This window comes from Rhipicephalus microplus, chromosome X (assembly GCF_043290135.1).
Source record: "Rhipicephalus microplus isolate Deutch F79 chromosome X, USDA_Rmic, whole genome shotgun sequence".
Taxonomy (NCBI): Eukaryota; Metazoa; Arthropoda; class Arachnida; order Ixodida; family Ixodidae; genus Rhipicephalus; species Rhipicephalus microplus.
In genome coordinates this window covers 62,492,902-62,508,768 of record NC_134710.1, presented here as the reverse complement: position 1 = coordinate 62,508,768, position 15,867 = coordinate 62,492,902, and the positions used below count along the sequence as shown (strand labels likewise).

Genomic DNA, 15,867 nt, shown 5'->3' with positions numbered 1-15,867 from the left:
GCGTATAGCTACGAATCGAGAGCATGTACGCTGTAGACGTCACGGGAACTACTGTCTACGTCACAGTAGCGCACCAAGAAAGACAATAAGTATCAGGAAAAAATATTGCGCTCTTTTTTTTTAGTATTTTGGGAGCCTTGTGAGTGGCCCTTTAAGAGCGACCGCTAGACTTCAGTGGGCACCGCAACTATTCCATCTGAATCAGAGTGTGAATGTCCGACAATAAAAGGAATATATAAATGGTCACGTGACCAGTGAAACACATACAATAAGACTTAATGCTCAGCGGAGAGTGTGATAATGCCCGGGACTGATAATTTTAAGCAACGCGTCATTATTTAGTGTACTAGGCGGCACCTACAAGGTTTCAAGGAGACGGGTGCACACACTCCTGCAGCAGTGGGAGAGTGCGGCGGCACTACCCTTTTTCGCCCAAGTGGCAAGAACGCTAACGCCCTCGCTACAACCCGCGAAGCCATCGGGGTCATCCTGCCCGGCTTCCCGGCCACTCGGTGCGTCCGCGTCAACTTTCGACGCAACGTGGTTGCAGTGGACGTATATCCCCTCGCGGATCTTGCACCTTTTCTCCAGGTCATCCCACTCCTCGAGATCCACGTCATGAGGAGAATCCTCGTGGAGAACGGCTGCGTGGCACCGTTTACGACGTCGACACAACCCTCCCTACGGAAGGCTTCGCGGCCAACCTTGTTTCCGCCTTCCCTGTCGTCTCCTGGGTCCGACGAGGCAGGTGGCTCATACTCGCCTTTCAGGGCACCACCGTACCAACGGAGGCGTTCCTGTTCAAGCACCGGAAAGCAGTCCACCCTCGTCAGCCACGGCTCCTTCAGTGCACTCGCTGCGGTCGCTTCAGCCATGCCACGGCGACCTGCTCGCGACACGAGCGCTGCCTTCGTTGCGGTGGCAGGCACCCTAAAAGGTTGTGCTCCACGCCATACTAATGCTGCCTCAATTCTAACGGGAACCACTCGGCGACCGAGCCGCACTGCCCCTCCTGGCAGCTCCAGCGCAATACCAAAGTCATCCTTGCCTACTCAGAGGGCGCCCCGCCGCGGTGGTCTAGTGGCTAAGGTACTTGGCTGCTGACCCGCAGGTCGCGGGTTCGTATCCCGGCTGCGGCGGCTGCATTTCCGATGGAGGCGGAAATGTTGTAGGCCCGTGTGCTCAGATTTGGGTGCACGTTAAAGAACCCCAGGTGGTCGAAATTTCTGGAGCCCTCCACTACGCCGTCTCTCATAATCATATGGCGGTTTTGGGACGTTAAACCCCACATATCAATCAATCAAATCAATCCTCAGAGGGCCTCGTGACTCGCCGCCATACGCTGGAGCGCGTCCGCACCACTGTCAACCACGCCGACAAGCCGAGAGGGGCAGCCGTCAAGGGAGTTTCCTTCCGCGACGCTCTTGCCGGTGGCGTCCGAACCACTTCAAAGACCCTTTCAAGAGTGCGCTTGCTGCCTTATCAAGTTCAACCACGGCCGCACCCCCTCCGGCCACTTCGCCAGCTTCGTCTGTCGACCCGAAGGACGCGGTGATGGCGGCTTCAGCGGCCGTGGTTCGTGCAGTGCTTGTGACGCTGCCGGCTGACTCACTGGTGGGAGGACTTGGTGCTGCAGCCCTTGCTACACACGATGCCGCCGTGACGAGGATATAGCCGGTCGGATTACGACCCACGAGGCCATCAGGACTCCCACCCGTATGTTAAAAATGAAGTCTTTTTTTTCATGACTGGGTTATGCGCCCAGGCGAGTGCTTCACGCGCTCCATTTATTATTGCGCCTCTTTGCTCATCACCTCTTTTCGACGAATGTATTCCCCCGGTCTTCTCGGCGGCTTTTCTGGATCGTTGCGGGTTCCCGCGGTGGTTCGCGTGCGCGCTGTGAGAAGCGAATTGAATGTGTACTACATGTTTTCTTCTCTACCATTTTCCTTACCTATCCCTTTTATTCCCACTACCCCATCCCTGTGCCTACCCGATGAGGTGTCACCGTAAAGATAGGCAGTTAGGGGCGGCACTTTTCTCTTTTCCTTTTCATAACAACTTAGAGACCACCAATCCACGAACCAGCGCGGCTTACAACTTTTATTACACACCTGCAACTTATGTTCCCTTGCCGTCGCCCGCTTTATTATGATTTCAAGTACTAAACTCATTCCTGCGATTGCCAAGTATACGTCTGTCATTCACGAGCATAGATGCGCAAAGGGCAGATCTCGGCCGGTGGCAGTGGTTACATGTTGCCAGGTGCCGGCGAGATTATGCCCAATGAAGCTGAGGTCCCACTATGGCAGAATGTCCAGCGATATGGCCCGTAATAAATATTTTATCTTGTTGGACACTCAAGCTGGATGCGCTTTTCGCAAAATCACTCGTCTTTAGTCATCTCACTGTACAGAAGTTGCCTGGATTGTTGCAGACATTAATGCTGGATCGTCGTTGCAGTCTGCACTGCGCTTTGGTGCTTAAGGGAAAGTGCAATTAGCTATAAAAAGCCATAGTGCAAATAATGATAGCTTTATGACAAAGTGCAACCAGCTATAAAAAGTCGGTTGTTCTATCGGCAGTGAGGTTTGTCAATCATCAATGCAGTGACGTTTCTCCACCCTGCGTTGATTTTTTGAGACAAAAAGATTGCCCAATTCTAGCTTAACTACAGTCAATTATAAGATGTCAAGGGGCGCAACCACATCTAAATGGACGGCTTAATTTGAATCCATCCATTCATCCAAAGTCAGAAACGGAACTAGAGAGTTGCGTATGGCCAAGATGAGCCGCTGGAAAGAAAAATGCATGTCACTGAGAAACCTACCGTATACCTAAATGATTGGCGGCGTCAAATTTCACATAAAGCACAGTGCATGTCATGTGACCACTGTGCTTCATAATGTCGTCATCCATTGGCGCTTGTGCTGTGTCCATGTACCCTCAAATGAGCGTCAGAAAAAGACTTAGGCAGAAGCTAGTGTAATGTAGGTTGCTGTTTTATTGGACGCTTCATGGGGTGACAGAATCAAAAAAGACGGCACATCAAACATCAACCGGAAAGGGAGCTGATACTTGGCACAGTTTTGCTTCGTAACACTTTGTCATTGACCGAAACTTGTTTGGTGACGTGACTGTAAATACCGAAGCATCTCATCACTGGACGTAATGTACATATATTTCACTCGTAAAATGCTTTGGTTTTTGTTCTATGGTCCGGGCAGAGCGCCACACATATGCACGCACACTGATGCACTGCAGTGACGACATCTGAAGGAGCTATGACATCGTGCAGTGAACCTAATTACAGACAGTTCACTTTGTCAGATATAGCAGCGAGTGAGCAGCAAAAAATGAAGTCACAGATCACATTTCTGTGAAATCGTAAGCTGGTAACTTCTGTGGCACAACTTGTGTGTAGCTTCATCTTTGGCCTTCTTGATCTTTTTTTTTCGTTAGAAACAAATCAAAATAGTTGATATGTAAACATTAAAAAATACATCTCGCCTGCTACATGTATTTCGTTAAAAGTCCGACTCTGGAACAATTCTAAACGTGCCATCTTATGGTCTATTTACTGTGTAGACTGTTGAGCTGGGTATACGAATACACTAGAAAAAAAAAAACAGTGCAGCCGAGACAGTTTTCGGGTGTCGAGATTTGTAGCTTACACAATTTCTGTGCTTTTATGGCTATCAAAACTGCGTCTTTCTTCTCGTGATAGTTTGCAATGTTCTTTTGGGCAGCTGTTTTTTTTTCTATACTTGTTCACACGCCAAATGAGGGGTGAGAACGTTCGAACAGTGTACCGAGCAGTGCACGCGTATACTTTGTTTATGGCACACAAGACCTTAGAAAGCAGAGATATGGGGTCTTTCATTAGTAGTTGGATTTTTGCACAAATAGATATTCACGAACCGACGTGGTTCGTTTCTCCCAAGTGCCAAGGCCTCGTGAAAAATTCGATGCGATGAATTTTCAGTGCCAGTCGAAAAAGAGAAAAGGGAGACGTTGACAACATGATGCGCTGCGAACGGTACAAGTGGCGCTGTCTGTTCACTGTGTGTGTAACATACTCGTGAATAAGGATCTGTTAATCAAGACTGGACGATGCACTTCCCTACTCTCTATGCCTTGTACGGTGAGATTGACGACAAAGAACGTTTTATCCTCCGGGTAGCCAGTGGCTAAGTTGTCGCGCTGCTGAGCTCGATGACGAAGGTTCGATTCCTGCCCATGGTGGCCACATTTCAATAGTGGTGAAATGCAAAGACGTCCGTGTACTTAGATATAGGTCACCCCGCCGTGGTGGTGTATTGGCTAAGGTACTCGCCTACTGACCCGCAGGTCGTGGGATTGAATTTCGGTTGTGGCGGCAGCGTTTTAGATGGAGGTGAAAATGCTATAGGCCCGTGTGCTCCCGTTTGGGTGCACGTTCAAGAGCCCCAGGTGATCTAAAATTCCGGAACCCTCCACTGCGGCGTCCTTCATAATCACAAGGTGGTTTTGGGACGTTTAACGCCACATGTCAATCAGTTACATTATGGTGCTCTTTGTAGAAGCTCACGCGGTCAAAATCATTTTGGTGACCCGCGCGCACACTGTGGCGTGCCTTATAATCACAGCGCGGGTTTGGCACGTAAAGCTCCATGCACTGCAGTTCCTTAGATCATTCGTTAGTGCATTCTAGCAGTGACACAGAAAAATGCACTAAAATGGAGATTCTACGCACGCGGGCTTTGGTGATGGCGGGATAACTCAAAGGCTGGCGGCAATCGAGTAAAGTTTTACTACTGCCGATTGGATTTCTTAGAGAGACTGGGTCGCTCAGCGTGTGCCGACCCGCACCTGCCCTGCTATCACCTCATGCGGGACAATCGCCGCTTTTAAGAACTCCATCTGATGCAACACCACCGCGGACCATCACATGGTCGCAAGCTTCGCCCAGACGAGGGCCCATAGGGAGACGTACACACTTTGCACGATGCGCCTTGGTATTGTATGCGTCTCCCCCTTTGTCCTCAACTGCTGACGGAAATTCGTAGAGCTTGGTACACGAACACGCCGTATGCACAGGAGTATTACGACGCATATATAGTCCTTTTTCCACGGGCAGTTATATAGTGCAAATGAATATAAATGCTTTACCGCAGTACGTGCACGACACACGGTTTTACTTGCGATGTGACGAGAAGAGTTACGTTGGGCTCCTTTCAGCCACAAAATTTAGACGTTGATGATGAGGTGTTTGATGAGAACCTGTAAAATGTGTGTCACGCTTGCCTCAAGGGCATCTTGCTCTACGTGTGAGGGCTATGAGGCTCGTGTGCAGCCAAGTTACTACTTTTGCCCAGAAAGTAGCATTTTGTCCTACAAATAGAGGACTTCTGTCGCAGGCGGATGATATGTTTTCCATACTTTTATCGCTTGTCTAGGGGTATCATTTGGCACTGCCGTAAATTTCCACAACTCTCCTCCGCAGTGCTAAAACATTGCAGCAATCACAAAGCCTTCTCTGCCCTACAGCTGCCACTACTGGCTTCTTCTATCTCAAGACGACAAACACATGAACGCTATATTAACTGTGAAAGTGCTGAGCTCCCCATTAGGCCATGGCCAGATTAATCACTTGGTGCTCAAGTTTCTCCATTACAATTCCAATTGCAAATAGACATTTTCATCCTATAGGCTGCAACATGAGTGTGGATGTTCTTGTGTTATATCAGTTAAGCGGTAAAGTACTTCCAGTAGCTGCGTCAGCGTCGAGCTCAGACGCCCCGATGCAATTATACAGCCTAAGCCCCTCAAAATCACTAGCACCATACTTTTGCTCTTTGCAGCATGCATGCTGTTCGGCTTTATAGTCCCCGAGGAATATTAAACATATGGGACTTTTATTTATGTATTTCAATAAATATTTCGGATAATGGAAATCAATAATAATTGTGGTCACAAATTTAGAACTTGGCACTTCCACTTTATGCTGCCAACTTTAAGTTGTCCCTTTCGGCAAACCACGAACTGAACCTTTGAATGTTCGAACCGAGTATTCACGCTTACTGCTATGCGTCACCTACGGGACTTCACGAAGCCCCCAGCACTGATGAATTCAATGCTATAATCAAAGCGCTCATCTTGGAAATGCAGGAATCTACGCGAATTGCGTGGACTGCTGTCAGTCGTTTTGCTGCGGTTGTTGTAGGTTAGCTACTGTATTTGGCCGAAAAAACGAGTGTTGTGCTAATAGGTGAACAGAAAAAGCACTCATAACCGTTTCTTAGTCATCCTTCGAGAATCTTCCGCATACCTTGTTCAAGTTTTAGTGATGTGTAAGTACTGCAGTGCCAAAAAGCCTCTTCATAGGTGATATTCAAGAGCCGCAGGAGCCTAAAGTACCTGTCTTGACTTCACCTTCTTAAGAAAGGGACGTATTGCAGTGTTTTCAACTCGGAAGGTGACGACAGCTGTATACCCACTGCCATATACGAGACCGGTGACGACGCGAGGAGTCAGCTTCGCACAGTCAAAGTAGCACACGGGGAAATGTCGATCTTCGTTTTTCACTAGAGACGTGAAGCGTTGCCTGGAGTGCATGGAGCGGTTCACCTTCACCACCGTCTGCCCCGCATCCCACACGAGGGCGGCGCGGAGCCGCCTAGGCTGCATCTTCACGGGGCTGCTCGTCATCCTCGGCCTCGGAGGGGCTCTCGGTGGCCGTGACCTGACCGGGCAGCAGCGGGTCCAGCGAACCAGCTGTGCTCCAGACGCGCACAGCTGCAGCATGTCCGGCCGGGAAGGTGGCCGGCGACAGCCGCCGTTTGGCCCCCTGCTCACGCACGGCCTCGGCCTTGTCCAACGCCGCCTGGCTGGCGGCCATGCGCTTGCACATGGCACAGGCGCACACCAGAATACCGAGGCAGAGCACGCCGAAGCTGACGCCCACCACGAGAACAGCGGCCGTCCAGAGCTGCTCGTCCAGTTTGTCGTCGCGCACAATCATCATGACGATGGCCACACTGGCACCCGACAGCAGGAATCCCGACAGCGTGAAGATGCCGGCCGCCGCGTAGCAGGCGCGTGTGCCCGGGCTACTCCCCATGTTGACGCCTCTCTGCGGTACAAAACCCAAGCAGTGGTCAATCTATAGCCTCTGAGCACGCATAATCTGAGATGTATAAACAAGAGTGCTGAAAAGCATGCAAATGCACGGTTTAAAATTTAGGCCAGCTTTGGCAACAAGACGCACGTCGCCGCACACTCCAGCTGTACACACACAATAGAGAAAAACAAATTATATGGCAAGGTAATGCTAGTAAGTGTTGTTAACTAGCCTTCGATAAAGTTAGTAAATATAAGACAAGCAATGGTGGAACAATAAAAGCAATACATTTGTGCCATCCCCATATGGCCTGCTAATTTTGTTTACAAGCGAAACACGAACGCACTGCTTCGGTGCATTATGCGCACCTAAACAATTCACCACTAATCAAACACGTAGGGGATATCACGCTACGCTAATCAAACACGTAGGGGAAGACACCGGGGATTGCAGAAATGAGTCCCGGAAATGAGATTCTGCATGACTCATAAATCAAAACGACACATCACAAGTATGATTCACCGGATTAGTGTTGGTGGGCCTTTAACAAGATATGCCCACACAATCAGCTGCAATGACACCGGCTCTATTTCTTATACCAGAAACTCTAGAGCACATACTTGGTACCTACCTATTTTACGTACATGAACCAAAGCATTTTATTTTCTCCACTGAGGGACCGCATAATAGGCAACTAACTGATGATGTTGTGTTGGCCCCTTGGCCTGATGCAAACAGTGCAACGGTGGCTGTAAGAGCGGCCACATCTTTTCAACAATCTACTGGACTAGATGTGCGACTGTAGCACTGCGTCAACCTGACGAAACTGTGCATTAACAAAGTGCTTGATTGGGCTGGTTGGTGCTGCATGGTAGATGAAGAAAGTGCTTAACAGCGCAAACGACAAGAGGGGATAGAAGAGACGAGAACTGAGCGCTGAACTAACAACCAAAGTTTATTGCAAACTAACTGCAATATATAGGAAAACAGAATCTGGGCATAACCTCGCAACATGAGCAAAATCGCACATACATGTTCTAAACGACCTACCTTATTAAGAGCCTGTCATATCAGTGGACCCTAGATAACTAATTTCACAGCCGTGAAAAAAAACTGAAGCTACGCTAACACAGGAAGCACCAAACTGTTGTATGTGGAAGGCTTCGCTAATCTCTCGCTCGCGCTGATTTTTATATCGCCCCATAATCACACACATGTCCCAAATTGGTTGACAGCCACACTTGTAACAATAATCCACGAAGTGGCTGGAAACGGAGCCTTTTAGAGAGTAAGCGTGCTCTCTCAAGCGATCATTAATGCATCGGCCTGTTCATATGTGCATAACTGTGCATATGTACCTCTTTACCTTCCCATCGTCATTCATTACTTTTTTTTCTTCCTTATTCACCTCCCTCTGTGTATAGTAGCAGGCTGGAAACTCAGGCCGACTTCTCGGCCTTTCTGTAAGCAAACCACTCTCTCTCCAGGCGTAGTGCTTGCAATACGTGGAGGCGCCTATGTTCTCCACAGCGGGCTGTCCACGGCACATATTTCTCACGAAATAATTTGGTTGATATTTCGTAGTAGTTCTGTGCTACATTGAATGCATCATGTTGCTGGCCAGGACAATTTAAGACCACGAAAACCTATGGTGATATAACACGTGCGGAAAAAAAACCAAATTAGGCAAGGGTACAAAAGGAGCCCTACTTGAGGCATCTTTTTGTCTCACAACATTATACGTTTCTGTTTCACAGCTCCACAAAGTTGAGAATTCCTAAACAAAATATGATTGAGGGAGAATAACTCAGCTGCGTTAAAAATGACTCGGCAAGTGTGAGAGGACTACGCAAATTGAAGATAACAGTGGCGCGGCAACATCGATAATGACAAGCAGAACATAAATTTACTATGCATGACTGAGCAGCTGTGAGGATGGTGTATGGGAGTTTGCAGTGTTGAAAAGCTCACGCAGGTACGGTTTATAAGTGCAGAGGCCCAACGCCAGTGGTCTGCCGATTACAGCCGATAGATGGCACGTTTATTGAAATTCAGTGTCGTGTTGAGAAATCCCCTCACTACAGCAAAGCAGAACTGTTCTTTTTTAACAGCTGAGGTGCTTAAGCTAGCTGTAATGTGTCTTACCCTGTCTCAAAAAATAAATGGTTATGTGACCATAGAAAGCAAATAAATTCCCCAAAACAGCACTGGCTCACTAAATGAAGGAAAGAAATAGTTCGTCAATGCTGACTTTATATTTTCACTTTACTTTTTGGCTTTAAAATATTTTTGCCCTGACTGCACGAATTATTTACTTTTTATTTAAACCATACGCTTCCAAACATATCCGGACTGCAAAACGAATCTCTAAACTAAGGTATCACCCGCTTCATGGCCGATCTCTCGCGATGGGTTACACCTGGTGACTAAGGATTAACCAATCAACAAGTAACTGAAAAGGCAACGGCGGTTACGAGAAGACCCCGAATCGACGGAAGGCCTATACGCGACGATATATCTATCAGAGGCGTGAACGCTCGGTTTCAGGGTGAGAATGTGTGATTAGACATCATGCATGTCGTGTCTGTGACTGCATGAGTGGTGTGAACGCTTGGTTTCAGAGCGAGTTTCTTTGTTTGGAGTTTGGATATTCGTGTTGAGTTTGTGACGGTGTGTGCTTTACCTCGAACCTCTGCACTGAAAATGAACGTAGAAACAACTTCGGATCACCTAGCTAAGCACTAGGAACAACACAGAGGCAGCCAAATTAGACTTCAGAATCATCCCGTTTCGCTATATTAGGGCTCGCGTGGCTTAGTGCAAGCTTCAGCAATTTTTTTCATTGCCGTAAATAGCCTGTCATCAAGTTTCAACAAGGCTGTACAAAAGAGAAGCAATATTATAAACAGTAACAGTGCGAAATTTTCACCATCTTTCAGTCCACTTTTCTCCTTCCCCGTTGCATGATTGCTGAGTTCAGCCCGATTATTCAGCCTACTTGTTTTCTGCCTACTTTTGCTTCTCTTTCATCGATGATTATGTACGAGCTATATATATATATATATATATATATATATATATATATATATATATATATATATATATATATATATATATATATATATATATATATATATATATATATATATATATAATGAGATATAACAGACAGTAATGCCAAGGAATGTACAGGGGAAGTTATTAACATTAATGGAATGTAAATAAGAAGAAAGAAAAGTGGATGAAAAAATTACCAACTGTGAGCAGGAATCGAACCTACGACCTTCGAAGGTCGTAGGTTCGATTCCTGCTCAAAGTTGGTAATTTTTTCATCCACTTTTCTTTCTTCTTATTTACATTCCTATAATGTTAATAACTTCCCCTGTACATTCCTTGGCATGACTGTCTGTTATATCTCATTATTATTGTGTTAAAAACACGGAAAAACGAGCCCTTAGGTATACACTTCTTTCCCTTATTTTATATATATATATATATATATATATATATATATATATATATATATATATATATATATATATATATATATATATATATATATATATATATATATATGACACACTTCAAGAGTTACTCCTGCATGCGGCCAGGTGTATTAATTAGTAGTAACAAAACGATTTCAGTTCAGTGCTACCAAGTTTATTCATTCGATTGCGTTTGAAATAATGACAGCAGCTGCAACGAAAAGTCATTTCTGACATATCAGCAAACAGAAAGAGCGAGAGGGCAGAACCGTATCACCGACTGCCACCTCAAAGGCTCTAAATATTTTTTCTTATCGTGCCCATATCAATGGCACCCAGACCGATAACAAATGCCACGCATAGATTACGGCGCGCCACTGGCTCGTATCAGCGATTCTTACAAAGGGTCCTTCAGCGAAAGGAAACGACTGCTTGCACTTTCCACTCGTTTTTGTCCTGATACGAAGCCGCCAGCGTGCTACACGTCGGTGTCTCGTTTATTAGACCAACTGAGAGCTTTGAGGCAACGCACGTTGCTGACATTTTATACTATTTCAAGCGATTGCGGTGATGAAGCGCTGCGGTCGCATTTACGTGAGCCTGACTGTAACAACAGTGATTGCTAGGATTATTGCGCACCAAAACCACGATGCGATTCTGAGTGCTACAGTAGTGGCGTGGGGATTAACTTCTACGCCCCTGATGTTCCTTAACCTGCGCATAAGTATATAGGCCAACGGGTCGTTTCTGAATTTCACCCCAGTGAGGTGCGGCTGACATCACCGGGAGTCGAACCCGCGCCCTCGAGCTTAGCAGCGCGACTTCGTGCTAGCACTAGAATGAATCATAATACATACTCGTGGACCTTGCATCTTCACTCTCTTGATAGGGTGTACGCCTCAGAATTTTTGCGCTGTAGTTTACGCAATCAAATATGGAGACTTGAAACAAATCGAGGCGGAAATGTTGTAGGCCCGTGTACTCCGTTGTGGGTGCACGTTAGGTGGTCGAAATTTCCGGAGCCCTCCACAACGGCGTCTCTTGTAATCATATGGTGGTTTGGCGACGTTAAACCCCACAAATCAATCAATCACTTGAAACAAATCGACAAACACGTGCACATGCAGTGATGTCATGAATTGAGATACACAATTGAGCCACACCCTATATGTTTCAGAATATGACGTAGATATCACCTGTACGGCGTCGCTCAACTTGACCGATGAATCGTCGAAGGACATGATTCTACGACGAGCCTTCGAAAGTGCACCGGCTTGCTGGCCATATAGAACATATAAAAGCCACAATCAGGATTCTGGATATTTCATAAATTCTGGCTATGTCACACATTTCAACGTAGTCCCTTGGCTGCTTCGGCAGCTGGAAACAGATGGTGAACGTAATATTTTAAAATATTATCACTGGCTAATCATCGTTCGGTCGTGGTGATTACGTATTCGTATAGTTCAACTCCTCTTGTCGTCGCACAATATATCTCATATGACAGCATACTATTTTCACGTGATCATTACGTTGAAGAAGGTGGCAGTCAGCGCGTTCAAGACGAAACTCTCTATTTGTGTGAACTTGTGCTCGGACGACTTTCAAACTGCAATGATATCGGCGGAGACCGTCGTCGGTCCTCGAATAAAAGCTGATCAGCGCTAAGGTGCATCGACATCGATACATGTGGCATCGAAGATTTGAGGCTTATCGATTGTGGCCGCGTTGTTCAAGATTGAACTGTACTGCTCAGTTGTACGCTCAATCTGGCCAGAATAATAGAAAACAATCGGAAATGTTCGACTCTCCGGCGCACTGAGTGACGACAGGCGTCACATGCACAACGGATCCGGTCGCATAACAAATGCAAAAAGAAGCGCGCGCGATGATAATTTGTCCCACAGTATGCCTTCCACTCTGGTAAAATTGCATTTTCGGTACAATAAAAATGCGCCATTATGAGCGGTTATATCCCAAATATCTTCATTTTTTAAATATGTTTGAATTTTAGTGCATTTTATGGGACCTCTCCGGAAGCGAACAAAAGAATGGAAATGGGTGAAGTGGCTCTTTCTTTTATTATACGGAAGCATACGAAACGAACAGATAATGAAGCCAAGGAAATTACAGGGGCGGCTTCCGCATGGTTTTCAGTTGCAGCCATTCGCAGCGTAGTAATTGTGACGTAACGGAAAAAAAATGTTCAAAGTGGACGCAAGAAAAAAATGCCGCTGGTATAGATACGGAACAAACAGCCTTCTTTAGGTCATTTGTGCATTTACTTAAGCTCACATTACTATCGCTCATGTTTATGCAATATATGTTTTTAGTTTGTTTTTTGTACATTTATGTTACCCGACTTGACGACTTGATTTTCCGCTTTGTTTATATCTCTTCATTTATTTGCCCGCTTGCACACCTTTCATGTGAAAAGAAATGGCCGAAGATAAGGTGCCAACATATCCTACATATAGTATTAGGATAAAACCATGCTGTGTGAGCTCTGCATTAGTCGGGCTATGACATTCTTTTTTTAATCCATTCTTTTGGACATGGAATCTTAACTGACATGGATCGCAAATCCTTCTACATCTACAACATGTTGTAGACATCACATCGTAGAATGAGATGACCGATGGGATCATATTGCTGTTCGTGGAATCATCTAGGGAAAAGGGCATGTTACGTCGAGATATGTTTGGAGTGGCGAAAGCAAAAAAGGAACTTCGAGGGAATGTATAACTGTACAAACGTTACTGAAGTCGACGGTAGCTGCGAGAGGGACATGTTTTATAGCCACACTTTGCTAAGGCACAAACGCCCAGAAACAATGTTAATCCACAGCTCATATCACTTTACACTCGTAGTGTTGGAACGCAGACGCGATGCAGTTCTGCCGCAGCTCTCATTTGTGACTTTTGAGTTGCCAAGTGAACACACCCAGAAACAGTTAGACATTATAGGTATTGAGTAAGATTATATCTGCTAAAAACACACACACACACACAGGACCGTGACAGGGAAGGAACCAGAAAGACGCGACTGCATCCATGGTGTCTTGCTCATTCCATATCCTTGTTAGGTTGAGAGACGTTAACGCTATAAAACTTTTGACCTCACCAGAGTATGAACAAAATAAGCCCGCAAAAACGTCTTGCTAACAATGTCACGGACTACGGGAGAACCTCTCAGTGAATTTTAGTGTGCTCGCTTTGATCAACTCATAATATCTATTCCTACGCGTAAATTTTTTTGACACTGCAACGCAAAAGAAGCTGCAACCACTATTGAACGTAAGTCTCCTCATTATCTTTATGCTTATACTTTATCAACAAAAATGGCAACAAAAAAAAGTGCGTGATTAGAAATGTCGTACACACCGTTTCCACTTCGAATTCTGAAGGACCTTAAGAAGTGTCGTTAGATTTATGTCGAAGAGTGAGCAAGCCACGTTAGATATTTTTATGTGGCAGGAAAGTTTGCATAGAGCATTAAAGAAACCACTAGGTTTGCCCGGAAAGCGCAGCACTGTTACAGCGAAAGCTGGCACAGCAGCCTTTCAGAGCCTTTTTTTTTAACTATTTGGGCAGCTCCTGCAAGGAGACTTGCTGGGTACCCATTACGCTATAAATCATTGTATACTAGTTCTTCTTCTTCTTCTTCTTCTTCTTCTTCTTCTTCTTCTTCTTCTTCTTCTTCTTCTTCTTCTTCTTCTTCTTCTTCTTCTTCTTCTTCTTCTTCTTCTTCTTCTTCTTCTTCTTCCTTTTCTTTTTCTTCTTCCTTTTCTTTTTCTTTTTCTTTTTCTTCTTCTTCTTCTTCTTCTTCTTCTTCTTCTTTGTTTGCTTGTTTGTATCCTCTAATCCATGGCTCGTACCCACTCTGGGGGATTGGCCAAGAGAACATATAGTCTCATATGGACGATAACTGCATTATTGCTTACAACGAAAAAAAAAAGGGGGGGGGGAGTTGTATAGTGAAGACAGTATGTTAAAAAAAAGAAAGAAACCAAAGATTTAGATAGTGACAAAAAAGAATCAACAACAAATTAGACACTGATAGCTATAATTTGATTTTGGGAGCGGACCAGACAGCTGGTTTTGCCAAACCCGATTAATTTGGTATGTCACGGATTTATCCAGATTTAAAAATTACATTTCGACCCGTTTTTTTGAGTACCTGTTAATGTGGGCTTTATGTTGAAAAACGTTTAGAGACTTGAATAAAATTACACACCGCATCGAATCCATCTCTGTGGCAATTTCCCAAAACAGAGGCACTAAAATTTAGAACATTTTCTGTGGTTAAATTTAAACCTAGCTTCGCAAATGGAATATCTAAAAGTCGTTTCCTAATTAATGCATAGTTACGACATGAGCCAAAATAATGTTCAATATTTTCCGATTCTTTGCAAAACAGACAATGGGGGGAAAGTGTCAGACCAGCTCTGTGTAAATAAAAATTTAATGGGGGGTACACGGCACCAGAATCTGGAGATTATAATTTCAAGTTTTTTTGACGGACTCCACTGCGTTTTCTATGCAAATTTGAGGTGCTGATAATCTGTCCATTGTGTGATATTTTCTAAACTATCTGTAAAAATAGCGAATTTCCTATATCTAACCCCTGATAAGTATTCTAACTCGGGAAGTACTGAAATTACTGGTTCATCGAGTGATGCTCGTGCCAAAGCATCTGCCAGTTCATTTAATTGTAATCCGCAGTGACCTGGGACCCACACTAATTTGAGGATTTTTAAACGCGGCAGTGCTAATGTGTGGAACGCTGCTAGGGCACGAGATTGTTCAGAGGTTGTCAGAGCTGCACACACCGAAAGTGAGTCTTTTAGGATGATTGCACTGGTCTCGGTCGTAGGAATTTTACGAAAAGCTAAAATAATAGCTACTAGCTCGGCTTCAAATATAGGAGTGAAATCTGGAAGCCTTACTCAAAAAGACCAGCCGAGGAAATCAGACGCAATTCCTACGCCTGCCTTTTCATTGTTGACAGAAGCATCTGTAGCTATTACATTTTTTTTGTTTCTGGATGTACCAAGTGATCATTTAATGTAGCGGTCAAAAATCTTCTTCTTCTTCTTCTTCTTCTTCTTCTTCTTTTTTTCTTCTTCTTCTTCTTCTTCTTCTTCTTCTTCTTCTTCTTCTTCTTCTTCTTCTTCTTCTTCTTCTTCTTCTTCTTCTTCTTCTTCTTCTTCTTCTTCTTCTTCTTCTTCTTCTTCTTCTTCTTGTTGTTGTTGTTGTTGTTGTTGTTGTTGTTGTTGTC

The 15,867-nt window shown here is 45.0% G+C and overlaps 1 protein-coding gene across 5 annotated transcripts in view; it reads right to left on the bottom strand.

Moving 5' to 3' along the window:
* Positions 1-2,981: 2,981 nt before the first annotated feature.
* LOC119176103 (uncharacterized) overlaps positions 2,982-15,867 on the bottom strand; it is a 234,977-nt gene continuing 222,091 nt past the window's right edge. For 4 of the 5 annotated variants that reach the window (XM_075876953.1, XM_037427240.2, XM_075876954.1 and 1 more), the window contains one exon: positions 2,982-7,114. In XM_075876953.1, coding sequence (XP_075733068.1) covers positions 6,659-7,102 — 444 coding nt within the window. In that variant the 5' untranslated portion in view covers positions 7,103-7,114 and the 3' untranslated portion in view covers positions 2,982-6,658. Of the gene's footprint in view, positions 7,115-11,783; positions 12,014-15,867 lie in introns of those variants that run through there. The other variant, XM_075876952.1, reaches the window with a different exon arrangement.